At 37.4% G+C, this 27080-nt stretch overlaps 1 protein-coding gene across 3 annotated transcripts; it reads right to left on the minus strand.

The window, feature by feature from the left end:
• Positions 1–222: 222 nt before the first annotated feature.
• On the minus strand, positions 223–27080 carry irf4a (interferon regulatory factor 4a). Of its 3 annotated transcripts, none has more exons than XM_005163652.6 (9): positions 26509–27080; positions 26043–26242; positions 19149–19335; positions 14052–14143; positions 12212–12368; positions 9104–9205; positions 7189–7581; positions 1817–1929; positions 223–1274 (listed from the first exon to the last, which is right to left on the minus strand). In XM_005163652.6, exons 2-9 carry the CDS (start codon positions 26238–26240, stop codon positions 1134–1136), a joined length of 1383 nt encoding a protein of 460 aa, XP_005163709.1. In that variant the 5' UTR covers positions 26241–26242; positions 26509–27080; the 3' UTR covers positions 223–1133. The 3 variants fall into 3 exon arrangements, with proteins under 3 accessions (XP_005163709.1, XP_073765639.1, NP_001116182.1); XM_073909538.1 differs by having other exon boundaries at positions 26043–26106; positions 26509–27050; NM_001122710.1 differs by lacking the exon at positions 26509–27080 and having other exon boundaries at positions 884–1274; positions 26043–26240.

Here is a 27080-nt window from a genome sequence, read left to right on the forward strand (position 1 = left end):
TTTGTAATATTTGTCATGCTAATAACGCAATTATTGAATTGAATGGAATTAACAGAGAGAGAGAGATTGTTTAGTTATACTGTAGTTATATTTGTTTTAGCTTCTTCCACAAATCTACTTTTGGTTTCTTTCTTTTGTTCAAAAAAAGCAAAATACAAAGCACATTTCCCATTCACTCTGAGCTTTACATTAAAGACAACATCAGACTGACTCACAAGAATGACTGTATTGATCATAAACGTGATCACATACAAAAAATATGTTTATTTCCCACGATTCTAATGAAGGATCTGCATTAAAGCATACTCAGGCACAGTATCTCACAATTTAGTTAAAATCTGAAAAAGTTTGCAAATGTACAATTAAGTTTTACTTGTGAAACTGCATGAAAAAGGCAGAATTGAGAGATATTATTAGGCTGGTCATGATAATCACTATACAGACTTAAGGCTCAACACATGCTCATGAGCTCAGTCATTTTTGCTGATGCAATATACAGCTGAAGTCAGAATTATTCGCCTCCCCGGTTTATTTTTTTCCCGAATTTCTGTTTAACGCAGAGCAGATTTCTTCAACACATTTCTAATCATAATAGTGTTAATAACTCATCTCTAATAACTGATTGATTTTCTCTTTGTCAAGATGACAGTAAATAATATTACACTAGATATTCTTCAAGCCACTAGTATTCAGCGACATTTGAAGGCTTCACTAGGGTAATTAGGGTAAAGTTAGGGTAATTAGGCAAGTCATTGTATAACAGTGGTTTGTTCTGGAGACAATCAAAAATATATATATATAGCTTAAAGGGGCTAATAATATTGACTGTCTGACTTGTTTTATTTGGGCTAGAATAAAAGCAAATTGTCAATATTATTACCCCCCTTCAGCAATATTAGTTTTGGACTGTCTCCAGAACAAACTCTTATGTTTATAAATGTGTTGCAGATGGATATATACAGGAGGGCTGATAAATCTGACCTGCAAAAGCTCACAATTGCATCAAGAAACAGTCAGATTTACCTTTGTCGACAGATTTGCCTCAGTATAACAGTGTGTCTGCACATCTGTGTGTGTTTTCAGATGTAAAAGCGTGCTCTTGCTCAGTGCAGATGGATGTTTTTCTTCCTCGTTCACTCTGTCAGGTGTTGTAGACTCCTCTGATAGTCCTCCACAGGTAAAGATCCAGGGGTTTGGAGCTCGTAGCTGCGCAGGTAATGCCCGTTGGTCTGACTGGCGAAATACAGGAGCTGCCTGGCGAACATCGGCTCCACCTGACCAACAACACATTCAGGAGATCAACAATCAAGTGTTTGTATTACAGAAGGCTTGATTCTGATTGGCTGGTGAGCATGTGCAGTTATGGAGCCTTTTCATAAGACTCGTGTGATGCGTTTAACGCTCATCAGCATCTTCAGTCCGTCAGTTTTTAATATTTTTATATCTTTTAAAATAAATGTGCATGTGTTTATGCGTGTATTATATCATCTGTGGATCAAATCGCAGTAAATGAATTAGTGCTCTGTGTGAGGGGTGTGTAATAGAGTGTGTAGGACAGTAAATCTGGCATTATTCTCTCCTCTGGCTGCCGTTTTCAGTCTCACACTATTGTTTTCCTTCCTCTGAAAGTCTTGATAACACCATCATCAAGTATGTATGTTATTATTTCAGCAAATAGGATTGTAAACAAATGATTTGTTGTGCTCTCCCATTCACTGCGCTCCTACTGCACTGAACTGATCCCAGTATGACTATCAGTATGACTACTGTCGACCTGTGATGCATGAGCGTCTGCACGTGTGGAATGTGATTGTACCTGAGCTGTGATCATTTTGCTCTGCCGTTGAGGATCTGGAAACTCGTCCCCGAAGCACAGAATGACCTGAGAGCGAGGCATGGGGCGACCGTGATGAATGAAGCCTTGTAGCTCTATAATAACGCACAGAAACACACGGCACTTCAAAAACAGTGCTCAGCATAACCGAGCCTCACTTTCACATTTATATTTCCAACAGTAATACAGTAATAACCTGGTTTTTCACGATTCCGTGATTGCTGAATCCAATGCAACATCAACAAATGTTGAACATTGGAAAAACCAAAAATATAAGATATATATATATTTTTTAAATGTAGTTTTTACAATAACTAGTTTGAATTTAAATGTGTTATCTTTCCATTAATGATGTTTGGTGAGCAAACTCTCAATTGTAATGAATATAATGATTCATAGAGAAATTAATTAAAATGTTCATATTCAAAAGGGGGTGTACTCATTTATGTATAGTTGAAGTCAGAATTATTCACCCCCTTTTGATTTTTATTTTCTTTTTTAAATATTTCCCAAATGATTTTTAACAGAGCAATGAAATGTTCACAGTATGTCTGATAATATTTTTTCTTCTGGAGAAAGTCTTATTTGTTTTATTTCGGCTAGAATAAAAGCAGCTGTTAATTTTTTAAAAACCATTTTTGGGACAAAATTATTAGCCCCTTTAAGCAAATTTTTTCCCCCGATAGTCTACAGAACAAATCATCGTTATACAATAACTTGACTAATTACTCTAACCTGCCTAGTTCACCTAATTAACCTAGTGAAGTTTTTAAATGTCACTTTAAGCTGTGTCTTGAAAAATATCAAGTAAAATATTATTTACTGTCATCATGGAAAAGATAAAATAAATCAGTTATTAGAGATGAGTTATTAAAACTATTATGCTTAGAAATGTGCTGAAACAATCTTCCCAGAACAGAACAAAAATTGGGGGGAAAAATAAACAGGGGCGCCAATAATTCTGACTTCAACTGCATATATATATATATACACACACACATATATATACATATACAGTGCTTTACATTTACACAGTTAGACAGACACTCCCACTAGCCACTTTGGCTGGCTGAAACTCATGTTTAAAAGGCCAGTGCTGGAAGCAGTGCAGAAGCAGCACGACTGACAAAAACAGCTATTTACGAGAGCAAAAGAAAGCAGGTGAATAACGAATGAGAGGATCTCGCATACTATAAAACAGGCTTTCCTCAATCACTGATGAGGGCTTTGGTGTCGCGCACAGATGATTTGATGCGCGTGACTGTTTAAAAGCTCCTGTACCGTTTGCTCACTCGAAGCAAACGTGCCTTGAAATGAAACTAGTGTGATGCTCGTCCACCCACAGTCCTTCAAGGGCTCGAGATTCTTTGTAAGCAGCAGCAGTTGTTGCCGCTTTCGCTTTAACAATACTTTGAACAGATTATTAATCGGCCTGACATTAACCGTGAGCGCGGCATCATCCTTTCACTATCACGCACAGAATGTTTTTACCTGCTTTCTTTTACTTGCTGTTATTTTTGTTAATATAGTTTAATAATCATCCTTCACAATAATATTGCTTCAATATGTTGCTGTATGCAGTACACTGGTGATTACAAATAAACTGCATAGTTGCAATCTAAACAACTACATTCTCCGCTAAAAAGCCTCAAAAGTATATGATGTTGTCTAACAGCAGTAATATTTATCAAACTGTAGTGTCTCTCTGCTTGTTGCTGGCTGTATGTGGGCGGAGTAATACACAGTGAAGAGGCCTTTGTGCTGTTACTGGCAAAATATTGCACGGCTATCAGCCAATCAGATTATATATATATATGTATGATCGTATATATATATATATATATATATATATATATATATATATATATATGATCGTTTTTAGATTTTAGTTATTTTTTTGCATCAGTGTAATAAGGATGCACATGATATTGTCAGTCTGGTTCTGTTAAAAACAAACCAGGTTTGTTAATAAATTGATAGCTCCGCCCTCTTCTGAAGACAGCTCAATCTCATTTGCATTTAAAGCATCACCAAAACAAAGTTAGGACCAAAGCCTGAAAGAGTCAGTTTGAGAAAGCTAGAAAGCATTATCTGTGTGCTATTCTCAGCTCAAACTTCACTACACTCTTTAGAGACACCAGAGAGGCATTTTAAAAGGGGGCAGAATCATAGACTGTAAAATATATGGACGTAGTGTCAGTGACGTCACCCATAGGTTTCTAAAGAGCGCAAAAGAAGCCACAAGTAGGCGTGGCCAACCGTCACCATTTTGTTCACGCGTCATCACACCCACGGCGGGATACCAAACAAGGGCAAAGAGGCGGAGAGTGGGCGGAGCTACAGACACCTGCTGGCATTTAGCTTAGACCTGGTTCAGACACACTTTACTTTGGGCGAACGCTTAATACTTCATCACCTGCGACTCGCTTGTATTCTGACCACTTGTGCTTGGTTGTTCACTATATCAATAAAGTGTTTAGACTTTTAAACAAACACTGCTGTAATACACTGAGCCACTAAACATTGTTCTAGTGACGTTTTTCAACAAGAGGAAAACGCGAATTACTTCCAAACACTTCAGATATAGTCTGTGTTAGTTACTGTAAGACTATTGATGAACTCCAGCATAACACTGTATGACAACACTTCAGATGACTGATCTAGAGCCTACAGCTAATCAATCTGACAGATTCTGGAGTGCATTACAGCTCTAAATATAAATATAAATGATCTTAAATAAAACCAATGCATGTATAGAGATGGTATATAAGTCTATAACTTTACTCACATGGGAAACGGAGGCCACGTGAATGGTTTGTGAGCACAATTAAGTGCACTCAGCATGCCATGCCATCTAATAATTGTAGGAAACAAGTCCAAAAGGCAGTTGACTGTGTAAAGCCACATAAAACAACACAGAAATACGATAAATATGCCGAGTTCAGTGGCTAATCTGCAGGATTCAGCTGAGGTGACGTGACGGCGACCAACGAGACCTAGCTGTCACTCAAGTGGCCACGCCCTTAATTATGCAAACTTAATATAAAGGAAACGGATGAGTTATAAAAAAATTCACCCCCTCACAGTTGCCATGAGGGGTAATATTAGCTGTATTAACCTAAATCGTTCTTCGTAGCAGGCTGTAAACACCTCTGCTGTAAATTTGGCCATTCTAACAGTGGACTCAATTGAAATTTGCTCTATTATGGAGCAAGGAGCGGCCAGGACTAGCGGAATTTCGGATGAATTCCTGAGAGAGAGCTGGAGGTCGCCGCTTGGGCAGAATTAAATCCAAGCATTTAAAAACAAAACATCTTATGACTGGTTTTGTGGTCGAGGGTCAGAAATGACCTGCTTTTGGTGTTTGGCTTTACAGTCACTGCTGTCCTCATTAAAGACTGAAAACTCCAGCTGAGCAATACTGCGATCTGAAGACATGAAAACACACGGCAGCCGCTGCAGATGAGGGTCAGGACTGGTGGAAAAGCCCAGCACACTCAGACATTAAAGAGCCACGACCACACTGCTTCAACACACACACACACACACACACTAAAGGACAGGCCTTTCCTCTCCTGACTGCACACACACACACTGCGAAAAGTGCACGCTTAGTCTTGTTTCTAGTGCAAATATCTAAAAACTCTGAAATCAAGAAGCATTTTCTGGACAAGCATTAAATATGTTATTTTCAGAAACTCTCTCAGTGCGCACATAAGAATGGTATCCTTATGATATCTGATCTGATCATTCTGTTATCTTATGATTTGCATATGCCAATAAAAGTCTTCCTGTGTAGTACAGTCATGATAAAATCAGTCTGTGCGATGAGTAAATGCACCACAGCGGCAGGTGTTCTGTCTGTGTGGACTTGTTTACAAACAGAGATGCACCAAATTTACTTCAGTCAATGTTTTAATTCAACTCTTTTTGTGACCAGGCTTGGTTTCTAGTCACCGAATGAGGAAACAACTGAACTACTTTATAGCCTTCTGTACAGTGATGAAAGCGAGGTCAATTAGCATTGCATTTTACACTACCTGACAAAAGTCTTGTCGATTATCAAAGCTTCAGGAACATCAAATAATAATGACTTCTAGTTGATGATTTGGGTTCAGAAGTGGCTTATATTAAAGGTGAAAGCCTCTAGATTACATTTATTTGAGCTCAATAAATCTGATCATGTCTTGATGTTGACTGATTTGATGAGGACAGTGCGGTCTGACTCTGCTCAGACTAAAGTGTCATCACTGAACAGAAATAATGTCCAGTATAGAATATAAAGTCCTGCTGCAGTGGAGACAGAATGAATATTGTGTCTGACTCCATCATGAGCTTGGAGGACTGCATCCATACATCTCTCACATGACTCAAATCACTGATTAATAAACTCATACAGGACTCCCAGAGTTCATCAAGAGTCTTTGTGTTCATCTTCAACACCTCCTGCACCATCTTCACGCAGACATGCTCAATAATGGTGACATCTGGTGACTGGGCTGGCCAGTCCTGGAGCACCTTTGCTTTCAGGAGTTTTGATGTGGAGGCTGCAGTATGAGAAGGAGCGCTATCCTGCTGGAGAATTGTCCCTCTCCTGTCGCCCTGTGGTTCCTCTCCAAATGTCTTGATCCCTCAGGCTGTTGATGTTGATCATCCACTCTGCAGATCTCTCCATACCCCAAACCATGATTTCTCCTTCACCAAACTTGACTGATTTCTATGAGAATCTTGGTCCATGTTGGTTCCAGTAGGTCTTCTGCAGTATTGGTGATGATTGGGATGCAGATCAGCAGAAATCCACCTTCTGCCACGTTAATAAATGATCAACTAGACGTCGAGGTATTATTGTTGCTCTTACAACTGGGATCAACAACAAGACTTGTGGCAGGTAGTGTATACTGTATGTATACCCAGGATATTCAATGAGGTTGGGTTTAGTGTTAGTGTAAATTTAGACATTTATAAAACACAATAGGTTGGACTTCTCAGATAAGGTCTGTCTGAGGTATTGGGCGGGGCTAACACTATTAACCACGCCTCTCCAGCTGTCAGTTCTGACATCGACATGACAACAAACAGAAATGGTGAGCAGGAGGAGTCTAACCCTAACCCAAACCCTGTTCCCCATCTTTCTATAAATCCAATCAGCTCGCAGTAGACAAAAACAAGCCACGCCCACTCATTTAATATTCTGTTTCTCTAGCAACTGCGTCATGATTTTTAAAAAAAACAGTCGCAGCTTCTGGTTCATGCGGACTTTAAATAAATGAAAGCTCCAGCCTACTAGGAGCTGGTTTCCTAACTCTCTGAGGATGAGTGTGTTGATGTGTGTGTGTGTGTGTGTGTGATCATACCTGTGAGGAACTGCTGTGTGTCCATCAGTTTGCAGGTCTGCTCTTTCTCCAGTTTGTTGGGTTTGTCGGCGTACGGAGCGAGCGGTCCCTCCCAGTACACTCTCCCCTGGCACAGGCGTTTGGCGTAGAGTCCGTCAGGGGAGAGCCACAGCAGGACGCCGCGCTCCAGCACGTTGGGGAGTTTCTCTGCACCGCGCCGCTGCGACTGCGGGTACGGGAACGGGAACAGCACTGGCTCAGCCCCGCCGTACAGACGCTCTTCTGACGGAGACGACGGAGACGAAGGAGAGCCTGGAGACGCCGATGAGGAGATCCGACAGCCTTCAGGACTGCTGGTGGTCAGTTCTTTCACCAGAGACTCACGGTAGAAGAGAGAGACGTGGAGCCGGCAGTCTGAGGACACACACACACATCCAGACTGAGAAAAACACACTGGTGCAATATGTAAGGGATAAAGTAGACGTAGTACCACATTACAAACACGAGTTACGTAATAATACTACTTTTCTAAGTAACGAGTAACAATATAATACTCATAATATATAATACTTATTATAATTATATATATAATAATAATATAATAATATAATAATACTTTTTGAAAAAATTGAATGCAAGTTACTTTTTAGTTTAATTAATTTGCTTTTGAAGGCTGAATAATAATTAATGTCTAAGCAGTAATATAATAGTAAAAATAATGTAGTATAAATGACGACAATAATAAACTATTTTCTATAGCGCATTTATATGGTGCTAATAAATAATAATAATGATAATAATAATAATAATAATAGCAAACTTTATTTTCAAAAGCAAATTATATGGTGCTAGTAAATAATAATAATTACAATAATAATAATGATAATAATGATTATGAAAATATTATTATTAATAATAATAATAATAATAATGATAATAATAATGATTATAAAAATATTAATAATAATGAAACTAATGAAAATAATAACAATGATGATAATAATATAATAATAATAAAAATAATGATGATAATAATAATAATAATATTAATAATAAAAATAATGGTAATAATATTTAAAAAAATAATAAAAAAATAATAATAATGATAATATTAATGATTATGAAAATTTTATAATACTGATAATGATAATAATGAAAATAATAATAATAATGATAATAATAATAATGATTATGAAAATATTATTAATAATAAAAATGAAAAAATAATAATGATAATAATAAAGATTATGAAAATGTTAATAATAATAATAATAATAATAATAATAATAATAATAATAATGAAAATAATAATAATAATATTAATGATAATAATACTAATGATTATGAAAATATTAATAATGATAATAATGATAATAATGAAAATAATAATGATAATAATAATAATAATGTTTGTGATAATAATAATAATAATAATAATGAGAATAAAAAATAATAATAATGATGAGAATAATATTAATGATAATAAAATACTAATAATAATAATGATAATAATAATGATGAGAATAATATTAATGATAATAAAATAATAATAATAATAATAATGATAATAATAATATTAATGATAATAATAATAATAAAAACTAATAGTAATGACAATAATCATAATAATAATAAATAATAAAAAACACATTCAGTCATTAGCCTCCCTGTATATATTCCCCCAATTTCTGTTTAATGGAGATAATTAAGATTTCTTCAGCACATTTCTAAACATAATAGTGTTAATAACTCATCTCTAATAACTGATTTATTTTATTTTTGCAATTATGACAGTAAATAATATTAGACTAGATATTCTTCAAGACACTAGGATTCAGCTTGTAGTGAGTGAGGGTAATTAGGCAAGTCATGTGCACTAGCAGAAAACATAGTACATTCTGATCTGATGTGGATTATAAATCTGTGGTTGGTTCACCTGAAATGGCCATGGCTTCAGCCGATCTCATACTAGGATCCATCGCCACCGGGTGACTTTCTGATGGCGAGTATGTGTAGAAAGAGCCTGAAATCTGGTATCCTGAAAAGTGGACAAGAAACGCAATTTTAAAAGGCTGACTTTACCACAGATGACACTCGATTTGGCTGTTCGGCTACAAAAACAGAGCATTTTAAAATCAAAAACTAGCTAAAGAGACGATTCAACATGCGAAAACTCAAAACTGAAGTTTATTTACTAGAACTTTAGGTTATTTTGTTTATTTTTCGTTTATTTGTGAAGTGAAAACAACCAGTGAATTACCAAAAAACACACACACACACACAATTAAAAAGGCTGATTTTAACACAGATGACACTTGATCAGGCTGTTTGGCTCCAAAAACAGACCATTTTGAAATTAGAGATGCACGAAACTGGAAAAATATGCTATTTATATGCATTTAGTCAACGCATGCTCATTCTGAAAACGTAGTACCGTGGATGTATCTGTAGACCGCGAATTACGTAGCCGGAGGAACGTATGCAACCCAAGCTCATTCTGAAAACGTAGTCCCGCAGACGTTTCTGGAGACAGCGGAATACGTCCCGTGCAACCCGTTTGTCCACTCAGCTCACCGTGTACGTCGGCAGGCTCGAGATGCAGAGAGGAGTCGACCACGGCGATCGGTTTCAAGTTCGGGGAAGAGCGGTTCCAGCAATCAGGTAAGACAAAAACAGAATCCCAAAAATTAAGTGAACGAGTTTTGTGACAGGGTGAGAACGCAGTGAAATCCGAAAACGCTGTAGAAAAGAGGCTTTTATTTTTTTTGACATTTTTTAATCATCCGGTCAGTCGGACAGCGGCCTCCGGTGGGTTCACGCGAGAACTGCAGCCGTACGTACCCGCCGGGACGTATTCTGCGGCCTCCAGAAACGTTTCCACTACGTTTCCACAATGAGCCCGGGTTGAACGTATGGCTTCATTAAATTTAATTACATTTTTTTAAGCGAACGATACGTGGCGGTGTGACGCCATTTCTTTTCGTGCTTACCAGCTGACCGCTTATCTCTGTGTGGAGGGCTTTCTAGTCCGCAACTAGTTTGTCCCGTTAGCTCGACATGTACGTCGGACTTGAGATGCAGAGAAGAGTTGACCATGACGATATTGATGAAGTTCGTGTCCAGGGAAGAGCAGGTACAGAAATCAGGTAAGACAAAAACAGAAGCAAACTACGGGCAATTTTAGCCTACCCAATTCACCTGTACCGCATGTGTTTGACTGTGGGGGAGCACCCGGAGGAAACCCACGCGAACGCAAAGAGAACATGCAAACTCAACACAGAAATGCCAACTGAGCCAGCTGAGGTTCAAACCAGTGACCTTCTTGCTGTGAGGCGACAGCACCACTGCGTGCCATAAACTCCTCTTCTATATGGTAAACATTATGTATACCCGCTCTTGTTATTTGTTTTGTTTTTCTTCTTTCTCTCCTTCTTTTTTTGTTACCTTGTTTACAGGTTATGCTAAAATGTGTAATATTGTAAGACTTGTTATGCATTTGACTGGAAATGTTCAGCAAAAACAATAAAAAAAGAAGCACACATGCACACCTGACCAGCACTGACAACACAGCTAAAACTGCTGTCTTTAACCTGCCACTATGCTGATGCATAGGCAAAAGTGGCTCCGCCCTCTTTTAAAAAGAGCACAATCTCATTTGCATTTAAAGCGACCGAAATGCCACAATTAGGATCAAAGCCTGAAAGGGTCAGTTTCAGAGAGCTGGAGGACATTATTAGTGTGTTATTTTGAGCTGAAGCTTCACTACACACTCTAGAGACAGCAGAGACTCCTTTAAAACAAATACACACTAATGTACACTGCACCTCAGTCTTTTTAAGACCACGCAGGCTTTAAACATTCTGCAAACATGTAAACGCCATGAGGTAAGTAACACCTTCAGCGCATAATAACCACCTTTAGCAGGTAATAAAGCATCTCTGAGCGGGAAGGGTCAGTGTAGAGTGAGAAGTGGCATTAATAACCGAATATGAATACATGCAGTGTGCCATTAAAATGGATTTCCTGTTTCCTTTATTAAATGCTCTTCGCTCTGATAAACCTTCAGCTCAATCATTACAGGAACAAGCCATCGAGCGCGAGCATTTGCACCAAGAATAGACAATAACTTCTCTGAAAATGTGCTTAACACTGGTGTGTGTGTGTGATGACTGCGAATGGGTGTTTGTCAGCAGATATGAGTAGTGATGGATTAATCCGGATTACGTAATCAGAATACAAACATAAAGTACATTACGTAAAAATTAATTCATCAGGGGTCGCCACAGCGGAATGAACTGCCAATGATTCCAGCATATATTTTACACAGCGGATGCCCTACTGGCCCTTCTTGGGGTTGGAACTAAAATATGCAGGACAGCGACCCACCAGGACCGAGTTTGTACACCCCTGGCCTAAATGGATCAACGATTTTATTCACAACGCCTCATACTTCAGTTTCTCACCAAATCTTCTATCCAATCAAATGCTCTCTAGTGTCTGACATGCCCCACCCCCTTCTTCTCATTGGCTGTTCATTTGATGTGCTTAAGCTCAACCACTCTCACTGGCAGAGCTGTGAGGAAACAAAACACTATTGGCTGTTTTTTTAAAGGGGGAGGAGCTACTATATGCCCCGCCCTCTCTTAGTGTTTCAGTTGAGATTTCGACAAACATCAAATAAAAAATGCACAATTCAAAGCACTTCATGGGAAATTTACGACTTTTCAAGACCCCGCGGACACTGCGTGTAGAAACTACATACATGCCGATTTTCCTATGTTTTGCTGAGAGATCATTTATAATATTAATGCATCGTTGTTATAAACTTCTTAAAGATATCCGTGAAGGAATGATGCAAAGGGTGCGCACACTGGTTGGTTAACCTGTCAGTGATTTAACATTGTGGGCGGGGCTTGACAATTAAAAGCACCAAAGCTTCCAGACCTTCAGCCATCAGTCTGAGCTCTGGCTACCTGAGACTACGTCACATGAAAACAATCAATGGACAAGATCTGAGGATGATGATGTTGTTGTGTGGCCGTACCATTATCGCAGGGTGCTGTGTGCCAGGGCAGCGAGCGGGATGGTGGATACGGACACTGGCCGTATGGTAAATCAGCGTGAGGCGTCTGTGTGTGCGGTGGATCTGAGCCGAATTCCCTCCAGTCTCGCCTCTCCTGAGGAAGCATGAAGCCCGACATCTGCAGACAAACACAGATAATCACATTAGCATTAGAAGTATCACTACTGCTACTGAATTGCTTTGATTTTGGCCATTGAGCAGATGCTTTTATTCGAAATCAATTGATCACCATGTCCTAACTACTCTTCCTAGTCCAAGATTTAGAGGTACTGAGAATTACGAGTTGATTTCAAAACGATTCAATTTCTTGATTCTGAGGCATTGACAATCCAAAATATTCCTAAAAGTGGATTCTGAGGTGTTGAGAATCTAGAACTGTTTATGAAAAGAATCAATTTCTTGATTCTGAGGCACTAAGAATAACGAGTCAATTCCAAATAGAATTGATTCTTTAATTCTTCGGCATTGAGTATCTAGACTCGTTTCCAAAAAGATTCAATTCCTTGATTCTGAGGCATTGAGAATTGAGTGTTGATTCCAAAAATAATTGATTACTTGATTCTGAGGCATTAAAAATCAGAAGTCACTTCCAAAAAGATTTAATTTCTTGACTCTTAGGCAACTTATTCCAAGGCACTGAGATAAAGAAGCAATTCCTTGATTCTGAGGCATTGAGAATCAGAAGTCGCTTCTAAAAAGAATCAATTCCTTATTTCTGAAGCATTAAGAATCCAGAGTTTCTGGATTCTTAATTTAAAAAAAAAATTTAATTCCTTGATTCTGAGGCATTGAGAATCGAGAGTTGATTCCAAAATGAGTCAATTCCTTGACTCTAAGGCATTGATAATCAAGAGTCAATTCCAATAAGAACTTATTCCAAGGTGTTGAGAATCGAGAGTTGATTCTAAAAGGAATTGATTCCTTGATTCTGAGACATTGAGAATCGAGTCAATTCAAAGTAGAATTAATTCTGTGGTGTTAAAAATCTAGACTGTTTTCAAAAAGATTTGATTTCTTGATTCTGAGGCATTGAGAATCTAGAATCGTTTCCAAAACAGATTCAAGTTCTTGATTCAGAGGTGTCAGAATCTAGAATTGTTTCTAAAAAGAATTGATTCCTTGATTCTGAGGCATTGCGACTTGAGAGTTGATTTTAAGTGAATTGATTCATTGATACTGAGGGGTGGAGAATATAGAGACAATTCAAAAAGAACTTATTCCGAGTTGTTAACAATCTAGAATCCTTTCTAAAAAGAATCAATTTCTTGGTTAAGAGGTGTTGAGAATAGAGTCGATTGCAAAAAGAATCGAGTTCTTTATTCCGAGGCATTAAGAATTGAGAGTTGATTCCAAAAAAGAATTGATTCTTCGATACAGAGGCATTGAGAACTGAGAGTCAATTCCAAAAAGAATCAATTCCTTGATTCTGAGGTGTTGAGAATCAAGAGTCAATTTTAAAAAGAAATTATTCCAAGGTGTTGAGAACTGTATTGAATCATTTCCAAAAAGAATCAATTTCTTGTTTCTGAGCCATTTAGAATTGAGAATCGATTCCAAAAAGAACCAGTTCCAAAGTATTGACAATGTATGTAAAACCCAACACCAGCCGATTTGCCAATATTTTTGCTTTGGGTTTTCTTATAAATAACCGTTTTTATTTAAGATGCTTTCTAATTTTATAAACTCACTTTTGTCAATTTTTTTGATGCTGACACCAGAATAAGTCATTTCATCCAGCTGTAGTGCTAAATGAACATGGAGTACAGAGAAATGAATTCTGTTGAAAAGTGAAGTGTCTTACCTGCGGCTGTAGAGCTGGGTAAGCAGAATGCATTGGATAACTAAGAGGAGTCACGTGTGTCGTGTTTTCTTCCATACTGATGGCCTTAGAGCCTAAAAATACAGAAAAACAACAACATCTATTCATATTCATTGAAATGACATCTTTTAGGGACAACTTAATTGTTTTATGTTCAATTCACTTAATGATAATAACAATGAAATGACAGAAGGTGAAAGTGCTGAACTACTGAAATCAGTTTAATACTTTATATCAAGCCTTTCTTTTAATGATGGCAGTGTAGAGACGCCTCTCACGTGGAGAATAAAGTCATGCAGTGCTCAGGTGTGAGATTCTCACAGACTTCAACAGAGTGTCAAAGTCTTGATGCTTCTGTGGGTTTCGTCTATCAGATCTGAGCTTGCATTTATATTCTCCATTGGATTCGGTTCAGGTGATTGGCTGGGACATTCTACAGCTTGATTTTCTTTCTTTGAAAGCATCTGAGAGTCTCCTTGGCTGTGTTTTGGATCATTGTCCAGCTAAAGTGTCCACCCTGGTTTCATCTTTATCCTCTTGCTAGTGTTAGCATCTCATATTTACTGCATTTACGCTGAGGAAGGGCAGAGGGTTGCTGAAGAACTCCTGAGAGATTTCAGCTGCTGTCTGGGCTTCCACTGACTTTCTACACCTTCCTTACTTCATGTGTTCAATACTTTTTCCCTGCGTCATTTCATTTTATCACACATAACTTCATTTGTAAACTAAATAGATTTGTTTTCTTTGCATATATGGATTTCTTTGCTTGCTATCAATATCTCGGGGACATTTTCAAGCCAACAGCACCTTTAGAAAGATGTGTTCTGAGGAAAATGGTGACGTGTTCAATACTTATTTCCCCCACTGTATGTATATATGTGTATTTATATATATATATATATATATATATATATATATATATATATATATATATATAAACACAGTGTATACTTTTATTTTCAATGTGTATATTTACGAAAACCTTCTCACACTCATTTATAGCTCAGATCGTGGCATTACTATGCAGGTGATTCACGAGCTCTAAGAATAGCAACTATATTAAGGTGTGAATCAACTTTTTCTCACATCAGCGAAATTCTGCAAAGCACTCGAAACCTTCAGGGTCAAAGCAGAGCTCTGATGGTCCCGACCCAACATCTTAAGCGTTATGCAAGCTCTGAGGGGCAACTCGTGCTGTTCGTTGCTTTGCACTTAGTAACCGAAGCTCTCTATAAAAAGCTTGCAGTGGCTTCCTCTTAGCTTCCTGCTTCATTTACTGAGGGCAAGAAGCAATATTAAATGTGAACACAGAGCATGCCTTCATCTTCAAGTGCTTTCTGAGCAACACACATTCAAAAAAAAAAGGGTTGCTGTATGTTAACCCAACTGTTAAGGGCTGAAAATATATGGTTTGAGCATCAATATTGCAATGTGTGTATCTGCAATAATCGCATCACAGAACTGGATTATTTATTAAGGATTAAATTATTATTATTATAATTATTATTTACACAATGATGAGCATGTTATTTTACATTTTATTGCTCAATTTGTGTACTTAAATACTGTTACTCTATAATTGCATACTGTTAATATAATTTTTGCTAGTAATTTATTATAATTTATGCAGATGCACCGTATCGAAATCATCCCAGTCGATCTAAATGAATGAAATCTTTCCAAATAGAGCTGTTAAAATCATCTGGTGAAATTAGGTTCATATTCCCTTCATATATTGTGGCAAAACAAAATATTAAACCGTCAGATTTTGTCAATATCCAAAAAAAAAACATCAGATTTTGCCAAAATCTGAAGCACCGCTGAAAGCCTCCATTATCCAGGTTCAGTTTCTGGAGGAGTTTCTGAACTCACAGAGCTGCTGCGCCTCTGAAAGCATCTAGTGGACTCAGACACAGCGCCGAGTGAAACTACGCTGTATTTCAGCCTTCCTAAAGCTCATAAAGCACAGCTATTCTCCCAATAAAATCCATGTTAGCCATTTAGCAATAAAGCTAGAGTCGCCGGGCAGACAGAAGCCCTGCGCATGATGGGAATCCGTGTCTATTTGAAGTGAATTTGATGAACGAATGAAGCGAGTACACTCAAAATCATGCATCTATTACTGAAAGTATAGCGTGGTTTATTCACACAAGTTGCATCTGGTGTGAATCCAGTATTAAGATAGGACAATCTGAGACTTGTACACAATAACTAAATATTGAGGAATGTTCCTTTAAAGTTGTCTAAATTAAGTTCACAGCAATGCACATACCTGATAAAGAACACATTTTGATATATTTACAGTGGGAAATGTGCAAAACATCTTTACTTAAACACAAAAACGCGGATAATGGTGACTAATTTGGACAGGTTGGGTTAATTTGGTTAATTACATTTATCTTCATATAATCATTCATTTTTCTTCGACTTATTCCCTTATTTATCAGGGGTTGCTACAGCGGAATGAACCGCTAACTTATCCAGCATAAGTTTTATACAGCGGATGGCCTTCCAGCTGCAACCCAGTACTGGGAAAAACACACACACTCATACACTATGGAAAATTTAATTAATCAATTCCCCTATAGTGCATGTGTTTGGACAACAGGGGAAACGGGAGCACCCAGAGGAAACCCATGCCAACACAGGGAGAACATGCAAACTCCACACAGAAACACAAACTGACCCAGCCTGGACTCAAACCAGTAACCTACTTGCTGTGAGGCCACAGTGCGACTCCACTAAGCCATAACATCTAATAATCTAACAATTTTGGCTTAAATCATTTTGACTCCTACAATGTATTTATGCCTGTTGCCAAATATATACTCATGAAACTTCACATTGGTTTTGTGGTCCAGGGTCACATTTATGTGTTACACTTTAAAAAACACTGGGTTGTCTTACCCTAATGATGGGTCAAATATGCACTGATGTACTGATGGGTAAAAAAGTTAAAAAGTTCACGTAAACTGGAAGTTCCTGAGACTTTTATTTCAGTATGTTGATGTACATCCAGCTGAAACTGAATATTGAGTAGGGGGCGGGGCTTTATTTCAGAATGTTGATGTACATCCAGCTGAAACTTAATATGGAGTAGGGGATGGGGCTTTATTTCAGTATGTTGATGTACATCCAGCTGAAACTGAATATTGAGTAGGGGGTGGGGCTTTATTTCAGAATGTTGATGTACATCCAGCTGAAACTGAATATTGAGTAGGGGGTGGGGCTTTATTTCAGAATGTTGATGTACATCCAGCTGAAACTGAATATTGAGTAGGGGGCGGGGCTTTATTTCAGTATGTTGATGTACATCCTGCTGAAACTGAATATTGAGTAGGGGGTGGGGCTTTATTTCATAATGTTGATGTACATCCAGCTGAAACTGAATATTGAGTAGGGGGTGGGGCTTTATTTCAGAATGTTGATGTACATCCAGCTGAAACTGAATATTGAGTAGGGGGCGGGGCTTTATTTCAGAATGTTGATGTACATCCAGCTGAAACTGAATATTGAGTAGGGGGTGGGGCTTTATTTCAGAATGTTGATGTACATCCAGCTGAAACTGAATATTGAGTAGGGGGCGGGGCTTTATTTCAGAATGTTGATGTACATCCAGCTGAAACTGAATATTAAGTAGGGGGTGGGGCTTTAATTCAGTATGTTGATGTACATCCAGCTGAAACTGAATATTGAGTAGGGGGTGGGGCTTTAATTCAGTATGTTGATGTACATCCAGCTGAAACTGAATATTGAGTAGGGGCGGGGCTTCATTACAGAATGCTGATGTACTTCTAACCGAAACTGAATATTGAGTAGGGGGTGGAGCTTTCTTTTGAACATCATTCCCTCATAGCAAACTAACAGTAACAAGGTTAGGAACATTGGGTTAAAGTTAAGAGTGTAGAAAGAAGAAAAGTTCCTTCATCTGATGTATGCAATTACACATTTAATTGACAGCATTAACCCAACATTGGGTTTGTCCATGTTTGACCCAACATTTGGTTAAAACAACCCAGCATAGAGTGTAGAAACAAGAAAAGCGCCAACAAACCTTCGACTGATGCATGAAATATATGAAAGCACATTTAATTGACCGCAATAACGCAACAATAGGTTTGTCCATACCCAACAACATTGAGTTAAAGTTTCGTTTAGAGTGTAGAAAGGAGTAAAGCTCCAACAAACCTTCGACTGATGCATGCAGTATATGAAAGCGCATTTAATTGACAGCATTAACCCAAAATTGGGTTTGTCCATAAACAAGGTTGGGTTAAAACATTCTTGGGTTAAAGTTGAGTTAAGAGTGTAGAAAAAGTTAAGCTCCAACAATCATTCTACTAATGCATGCAATATATTAAAACAAGTTTAACTGACATTATTAACCCAACATTGGGGTTGTCCATACCCAACATTAGGTTAAAATAATGTTGGGTTAAAATAATGTTGGGTTAAAGTTGAGTTTAGATTGTAGGTACCAGTCAAGCTCCAACAAACCTTTGACTGATGCATGCAACACATCAAAACACATTTAATTGACATTATTAATCAAACATTGGGGTTGTGGATACCAAACGTTGGGTTAAAACAATTTGGGGTTAAAACAATGTTGGGTTAAAGTTGTGTTTAAAGTGTAGAGACCAGTCAAGCTTCAACAAACCTTCGACTGATGCATGCAACACATCAAAACACATTTAATTGACATTATTAACCAAACATTGGGGTTGTGGATACCAAACGTTGAGTTAAAAAAATGTTGGGTTAAAGTTGAGTTTAGAGTGTAGGAACCAGTCAAGCTCCAACAAACCTTCGACCGATGCATGCAATATATTAAAACAAGTTTAACTGACAGTATTAACCCAACATTGCTTATCAATATTTGACACGATGTTGAGTTGAAACAACCCATCACTTTAGAGTGTAGGAACCAGTCAAGCTCCAACAAACCTTCTACTTATGCATGCAATATGTTAAAGCACCTTTAGTTGACAGCATTAGCTGAACGTTGGGTTAAAACGCATTTCAGCCACTCATATTTCTCAGAGAACAGATAACCCATCATGCCAGAGTGTGGTTTACCTCTCTTTGCTCCCTCGGGCACGATCCTGTAGACTTTGTATGGATCTGAGATGTCCAGCTGGCTCCGCTCCACCAGCTCATCGAAGTCATTGCTCTTGTTCAGGGCGCAGCGCAGTCTGGTCTTCCACGTCGGAGGGTCTGGTTTGTCCAGTCCTTCCCTGTATTTGCCCTTAAATAAAGCCCAGGCCTGCAGTCGTCAAGAGCAGGACAGAAGAAGAGTCAGACCAAGAGAATGAAGAACTTTCTACCAAATAAGAGAACAGGTACTTTCACACTGAAGTGTAACCAAACATGTCAACAACAGTGTAGGCAAGATATTCCTAATGCAAAGTGAAAACAAGAGAGTTTGCTTACACCACAGGCAGATTATTTAGCCTGTTTTAGGGGAAAACTCACGTCAATATTTCTAAAAACAACACAATACTTGTGCTTGTCTAGAGATTGCGTCTTGATGTAATAATTTGTAGACATCTGGACTAGAAATAAAACTCATTTTACTCAGTGTTGTGCAGTGTAGGCTTTCAGACAATAACAGTTCTGGCTCCCGAAATAATGTTCAGGCGAACAGTTTCTAATATTTAAAAAAAAAAATTTGTTTAAAACGTGTAATGCCTAGGCGGCACGTTGGCTCAGTGGTTAGCACAGAAAGAAGGCCACTGGTTCGAGTCCTGGCTGGGCCAGTTGGCATTTCTGTGTGGAGTTTGCATGTTCTCTCTGCAGGGCTTGAAATGAACCTTTTTGCTTGGTTAGCACCGGTGCTCTTAACTTTAAAAATGTAGGCGCATCAGCCAAAATTTAGTCGCACCCACCAATTATAAGCATCGTTACTACAAGTTTTATACAAACATATGTATAGCATTTGAAATCAACACTAATCAAACTAACAAGCAAAAACATATATATATATGTATGTGTGAGGAAAATATGTCTCAACGAAATCCCGTTATCACAAGAAAATAGATTTTTATAACATAACTGAGTGAGCAAAACATACACGGAGCGCTCACCGGCCCTGCACACACTGCTGGACATGAATGAATCTGTTAACGTTATAAGTGTGCTGTTCTCACGGGTGCTGTCTGATATTGCACTGATGCTTTTGACACATACTGTACCTTATTATATGCGTACGTCATGTTAATAGCAATACTTTTTAATGAGTAGTGATATTAGTTTACTCAGTGTAAGCCCGTTTCTGATGGTGTACGTGGTGTTCAGTTTTACATATAGCTGCCACTTGCACGGCGGACAGCATCTGGCGATTATATGAAGGATTAAACTGAAGCTCTCGTGCTAGATGTGGCAAACAGTTACCTGAAAACTCCACCCCACAGCGGACTTGAAGCCAGTGGAAGTCTTTTATCCAGTTTTGGAAAAGTGTAGATGGTGGATTAACATTCAGCACATGGTCACTAGTAAGATGTGTCATTATTTATAACTTTAGATGTCATGGTTTCTAAAACTAAATCTGTCAGTGTTCTTCATTCTCATCTTCAGCGCTTTACAGTTTCGCGGTAGTAGCTCTCTCTGTCATCCCAAGCCAGAAGGCATTGACTGAGTGATTGACAGCTGATATTTCAGTGCAAGAGCAGTGGTGGACCAATAAGAAAAGCGCGAAGGCGGCGGGGCAAGCATTACGGACTTGGCTTTGTTTACTGCAGCAAGTCGACATGACAACTGTTTTAAACCATTCCTGAGCGCTGCGCTTCGCGTTTCAAGTGCAGAGATGCATTCTGCGTGAATGTCTCCCGAATCCGCGCATGTGCTGAACATTTTGCTGTAAAAACTGGTCGCACACAACAATTTTAAGCTCTCGCAGAAATGCTCCCAAATATATTTTGAGGTCACATAAATAAAATTTTAGGCGCATATGCGACCAAAATGGTCGCAATTTCCAGCCCTGCTCCGTGTTGGCGTGGGTTTCCTCCGGGTGCTCAGGTTTCCCCCACAGTCCGCTATAGGGGAACTGAACAACTAAATCGCAAATTCCAATTTATGTGGACTTTAAGTTAAAATGACACTTTTAACCCAACAGTTGGGTTAGTCCACATTTGACCCATCGCTAAGTTAAGACAATCCAGCATTTTTATAGTCTGACACATAAATGTGACCCTAAACCACAAAACCAATGTGAAGTTGCATGAGTATATATATTTGGCAATAGCCATAAATACATGTAGGGGGTAAACTGATTTAAGCCAAAAATTATTAGATTGTTAGATTTTATGGCTCAGTGCAGTCACACTGTTGCCTCAAAGCAAGAAGGTTGCTGGTTTGAGCCTCGGCTGGGTCAGTTGGTGTTTCTGTGTGGAGTTTCAGGGTTTCTGCAGATATCATAATGTCAAACTTAAGACTTTGTAAGACTTTTAAATATTCAATTTAAGACCTACAGTTGAAGTCAGAATTATTCGCCCCATTTTGAATTTTCTTTTCTTTTTTTTTTAATATTTCCCAAATGATGTTGAACAGATTCAGGAAATTCTCACAGTGTGTCTCATAATATTTTTTCCTCTAGAGAAAGTCTTATTTGTTTTATTTCGGCTAGAATAAAAGCAGTTATTAATTTTTAAAGAAACATTTTAGGGACAATATTATTAGCCCCTTTAAGCTATATTCTTCGATAGTCTACAGAATAAGCCATCGTTATACAATAACTTGCCTGATTAACCTGCCTAGTTAACCTGATTACCCTAGTTAAGCCTTTAAATGTCACTTTAAGCTGTAAATAAAATAGCCCATAGATGGGAAAGTGCTATAATAACCTATAGCTGGGTTATATGTTGGATTATTTTTAACCTTACTATTTTAACAGAGTAACCTTCACTTTAAAGAAGCATATTGTGGAATTTATTTGCCCTCCTTTCCTCCATTTATCAAATATTTCCCAAGTGCTGTTCTAGTCAGAATAGCTTTAATAACTCATTTCTTTTCTCTTTGCCATGATGACAGCACATTATATTAATTTAAGACACTAGTATTCAGCTTACAGTGACATGTAAAGGCTTCACTAGGGTAATTAGGGTAAAGTTAGGGTAATTAGGCAAGTCATTGTATAACAGTGGTTTGTTCTGCAGACTAATATTGCTTAAGGGGGCTAAAAATATTGACCTTAAAATGAGTTTAAAACAATTAAATTCAAGCTGAAATAAAACAAATAAGACTTTCTCCAGAAGAGCAAAATATTATTGAAAAATAGCCGTGCTCCATTGAATATCACTTGAGAAATGTTTCACCGGAGAGCTAATAATTTCGCCCTCAATTGTATATTTGGAGTAATATAAAGATTATATTAAAAGAGAATCTCTATATACATTTTTTAAAGCATATAATTCCTGTACATTTATAAAGTTGAACCAAACTTTATTTGGACCCTCAAGCTACTTACAGGAACGTGAAAGTCATCATGGCATCAGATAACAAGATATCAAACCACGTGGCTGCAAACAAACAAGTTTTTCTAGGAATGATCTTTTTTTTCAATGATCATTTTAGTTTGAAAGAGAGAGACGGCGTTTACTGATGTCCTGACATTTATCCTACCTATCAGATGATGTTACCAACACTGTATTCAAATGGTTCTGAGGTTGCGGATACAGTGTTTAGGTTAGGTTAGGGCGATATTATGTACTGCTTCATATCCCACTACTCATTCATTCATTTACTTAGTTCCTTTATTAGTCAGGGGTCGCCACAGCGGAATGAACCGCCAACTTATCCAGCATGTTTTATGCAGAGGATACCCTCCAGCTGCAACCCATTACTGGGAAACACCCATACACACTCAATCACACGCATACACTCAGCCAATTTAGCTTACCCAATTCACCTATAGCGCATGTGTTTGGACTGTGGGGGAAACCGGAGCACAAGGAGGAAACCCACGCCAACATGGGGAGAACTTGCAAACTCCACACAGAAAACTGACCTGGCTGGGGATTGAACCAGCGACCTTCTAGCAGTGCTACCCACTGCGCCACCATATTGTCTACTCCACATTAAAATTTACACTGGTAGTAAAATCTAATAGGTAGCATACTGCATCATCAAAGTGTGCTGCCTACTTTTTGAATGGGACAATCTGACAAGATATGACAAATGGACAGAACAGCAGACGTCATCTGTTTCCCCATCACATTAAAGGGATAGTTCACACCAGAACAGAAAACTTACTTAATATTTAAGAGTTTCACTTTTCTGTTAAGCACAAAAGAAACACCAGTGACTTTCATAGTAGGAAAAAAACAACAAATACAACAGAAGTCGATGGTTTTCCAACATGTAAATATCTTTTGTGTGTGTTCAACAGAAAAGCGAAACTCAAACAGGTGTTATAAATGAAGATTGAGTAAATAAATGACAGAATTGTCGTTTCTGTGTGAACTAACCCTTAGAATAACTTACATTATCCACCTGCAACCACTTCGCTCTTCATTTTTAAGAGTAAAAACACAAGAGATTTGTGAAGACACTGAAGAATTGAACTGTAATAGAGTGAAATGTGACGTCTACTTGTGTTTTTAAGGCCTATGAACATTTGAAGAGAGATTTATATTAGCACATAAAGATGCTTAATAAGGATTAATGTAAGTAAATAATAAATATGATCAAGACTATGCCATGTTATTTTACATTTGGTTATTGCATTTCTGTAACCAAACACTGTCAGACTCCCCAGAAAGTATGTGTTTATTTCACTGTAATATTTGCTCAATTACGTTTATTTATGACTGTACATAATATATATGTACAGTATATATATATATATATATATATATATATATATATATATATATATATATATATATATATATATATATATATATATATAGTTGATATCAGACTTATTTGCCCCCCTTTTATTTTTTTTTAAAATATTTCCTAAATAATGTTTAACAGAGCAAGGAAATTTTCACAGTATGTCTCATAATATTTTTTCTCCTGGAGAAAGTCTTATTTGTTTTATTTTGGCTAGAATAAAAACAGTTTTAAATTTTTATATAATTTATGATCAATATTATTATTCCCTTTAAGCTATGTTTTGACTTTCAACAGAATAATTCATAATTATACAATAGCTTGCCTTATTACCCTAACTTGCCTTGGTAATCTAATTAACCTAGTGAAGCCTTTAAATGTCACTTTAAGCTGTATAGAAGTGTCTGGAGGAATATCTAGTCTAATCTTATTTACTGTCATCATGGCAAAGATGAAATAAATCAGTTATTAGAGATGAGTTATTAAAACTATTATGATTAGAAATGTGTTTAGAAACAATCTGCTCTCCATTAAACAGAAATTGGTGGAAAATAAACAGGGGGGCTGATAAATCAGACTTCAGCTATATATAGAATTGTCATATTTGGGTGAACTATCTCTTTAACTACAATTATTATCCACCTGCAACCACTTCTCTCTTTGTTTTTCCCACTGAATCTGATCGTTTAATAAAGATAAACACTAACAACTGTCAGTTTGTGAATCTTTTTGACTGAAAATTAATTATATTATTGAGAAAAATGCTGATTCGTATCTCAATATTCGGTTAATTTGTTATTCAAATATAAACAGTCATCCATGTTTGATCCAACATTGGCTTTAAACAACCCAGTATAACTCTAATCGTGTTTATGTAGACTGTATTTTAAATATTACCTATAATAAATAGTTTCTAAGTGTGATTATATTCACATAAACATCCAGTGCTCAACAATAAGGACTGCCCAGTGGCCCGGGGCCAGCGTGAAAGATGCTCGGGACAGTAGACAGGATTGTCACTGGCCCCTATCGGCCAGTAACAATGAGCATGTTATTATTTTTTTTTGTAATCTGGTACAAAATTAAAAAAAAGAAGAAAAAAAAAGAAAAAAAAAAGAGTTGTCGTAAATTCGGCATACCATTTTTATAAAAATAATTTAGAATTGCAATAAAATACCAGCACATTTTCTATACTGCTCTTTCATTTGCATAAAATCTTGAATTTTGCTCATTATACATTTATTAACATTTTTTTAAATATTTAAATTCTAGATTCACAGACATTATTTTGCCACATTATTTAAAATATGTGGCTAAGAAATAGGTATTAACTTTTTTTTTTTTTTTTGGTGGGGCCAGTGAAAACTTTGGTAGGGCAAGTAAAAATCTCAACCACTAGCCTGATCGGCCCAGTAGAAAAAATTCTTAGTGTTGAACCCTGACATCAATAATCACACTGAAAGAGTGGCGTCCTCATTGCGGTTGTAGAATGATAACAATTTAAACTTGCTATTTCTGAAGTATTTTCTTTTCTATGACAGTTTTTATCATAACAAAACTATTTGAGCTGGAGGTTTGATTGGGCTGAGGACAAGGACACCGACAGGGTTTGTACATTTGTAGTGTTTTTAATAAAGAAATGAACCTGAGAATATTCCAACCCACAGAAATCAACCATCAGCCCATTTTAGAAATTTTAGGGATGAAACGCTTTTTATTCACTGTATTTGTTTTTATTTCAGGGATAATGTATGTTTCTGGTAGAATATCCCACAAATGAATTGTCATTTTAGGGTGAACTAACCCTTTAAGACAACCATCCTCCACCTGTAACCGCTTCTCTTTTCATTTTTAACACTGAATCTTATTGTTTAATAAAGATAAACACCAACAACAGTCGGTTTGTGAATCTTTTTGACAAGAAAATGCTTATATTGTTTAGAAAAATGCTGATTCGTAACTCAATATTCGGTTAATTCGTTATTCAACGGTCATTCATATTTGATCCAACATTGGCTAAAAACAACCCAGTATAACCATAATCAAGTTTAAAATAGTTATGTAGACAGTGTTTTGAGTTTCAAATATAGTAAATAGTTTCTGAGGCGTGATTATACTCAGATAAACATCATTAATCACCTTGAAGAGAGCGGCGTCCTCATCGCGGTTGTAGTCCTGTTTTCCCGCGTGTTTCCATGGAATCCTGAAAATGGTTTTCTCGTCATTTTCCCAAACCAATCCGGAATACTCCCCGCTGTCAATCTGCTCGATGAGCCACTGTCTAAGTTTGCCATTCCCACAACTGACTGACATGATGCAGTCCCCATCTAAGTTCATGTCTGTGCGGAGCAGGTGCACATGCAGAAAGCAGATGAGTGCGTGCATGCAAAATAATACTCAATAATAATCACAATCATAACACAAGTGAGACGAGCAGATGAAGAGGCAACTAAAAACAATAAAGTGTGCATGCGTTTAATAGGCTACATTAAAAGCAAATTAATCTAAAACATGTCTAAAAGCGTGCGTTATGCAAATTATATCACATCGTGTAGCGCATTAATACACAACACAGATGTTTGTTCTGATTAAAATAAAGTCTTACCTTAGTGAATGCAATGCAGCTCGACTTGACTTTGAAAACAGACTCTTCTCAAGTCAAAGTACTTAAATGATGTAGGTGGAGATGGGTGGAGCTTTACGTGGAAGAGATTTTCTCCAGCAGCATTAAAGATCCGGAGACTTCAGAGAAACGCGGCAGAACCGCAATAAACAGACAGCATGCGGGAAATCCCTCCGCTCAGCAAACACGCACACGGTGGAACAAATATATGTCGATAAAGTGTGCCAGAAAATCTCCCAGCGCTAGTCATCATTTATCCTGGCGTTTGATGTTTGTTTTGTCACGGAACAACACCGGGAACTCCTCTGAGAGACAGAGAGTTAACGTTAGTCCCGGTAAGAGATGCTGCTGTCGGTAAACGGCCGCTTTTATGTCCGCGTTTCGATGATTTACTGATAATAAGGTTGTTGTTTTTTACACTGAAATAATGTGAATGTATAATATCTTAAATAGAAACTCATCATTTGTCATCATGCTAAATTAAAAGATGTTACCACTCAAGTGTTTCAAGAACAAAAACAAGTGTCGAATGTGCTTCCACCTGCCGTCTGACT

This window comes from Danio rerio, chromosome 2 (assembly GCF_049306965.1).
Source record: "Danio rerio strain Tuebingen ecotype United States chromosome 2, GRCz12tu, whole genome shotgun sequence".
NCBI lineage: Eukaryota > Metazoa > Chordata > Actinopteri > Cypriniformes > Danionidae > Danio > Danio rerio.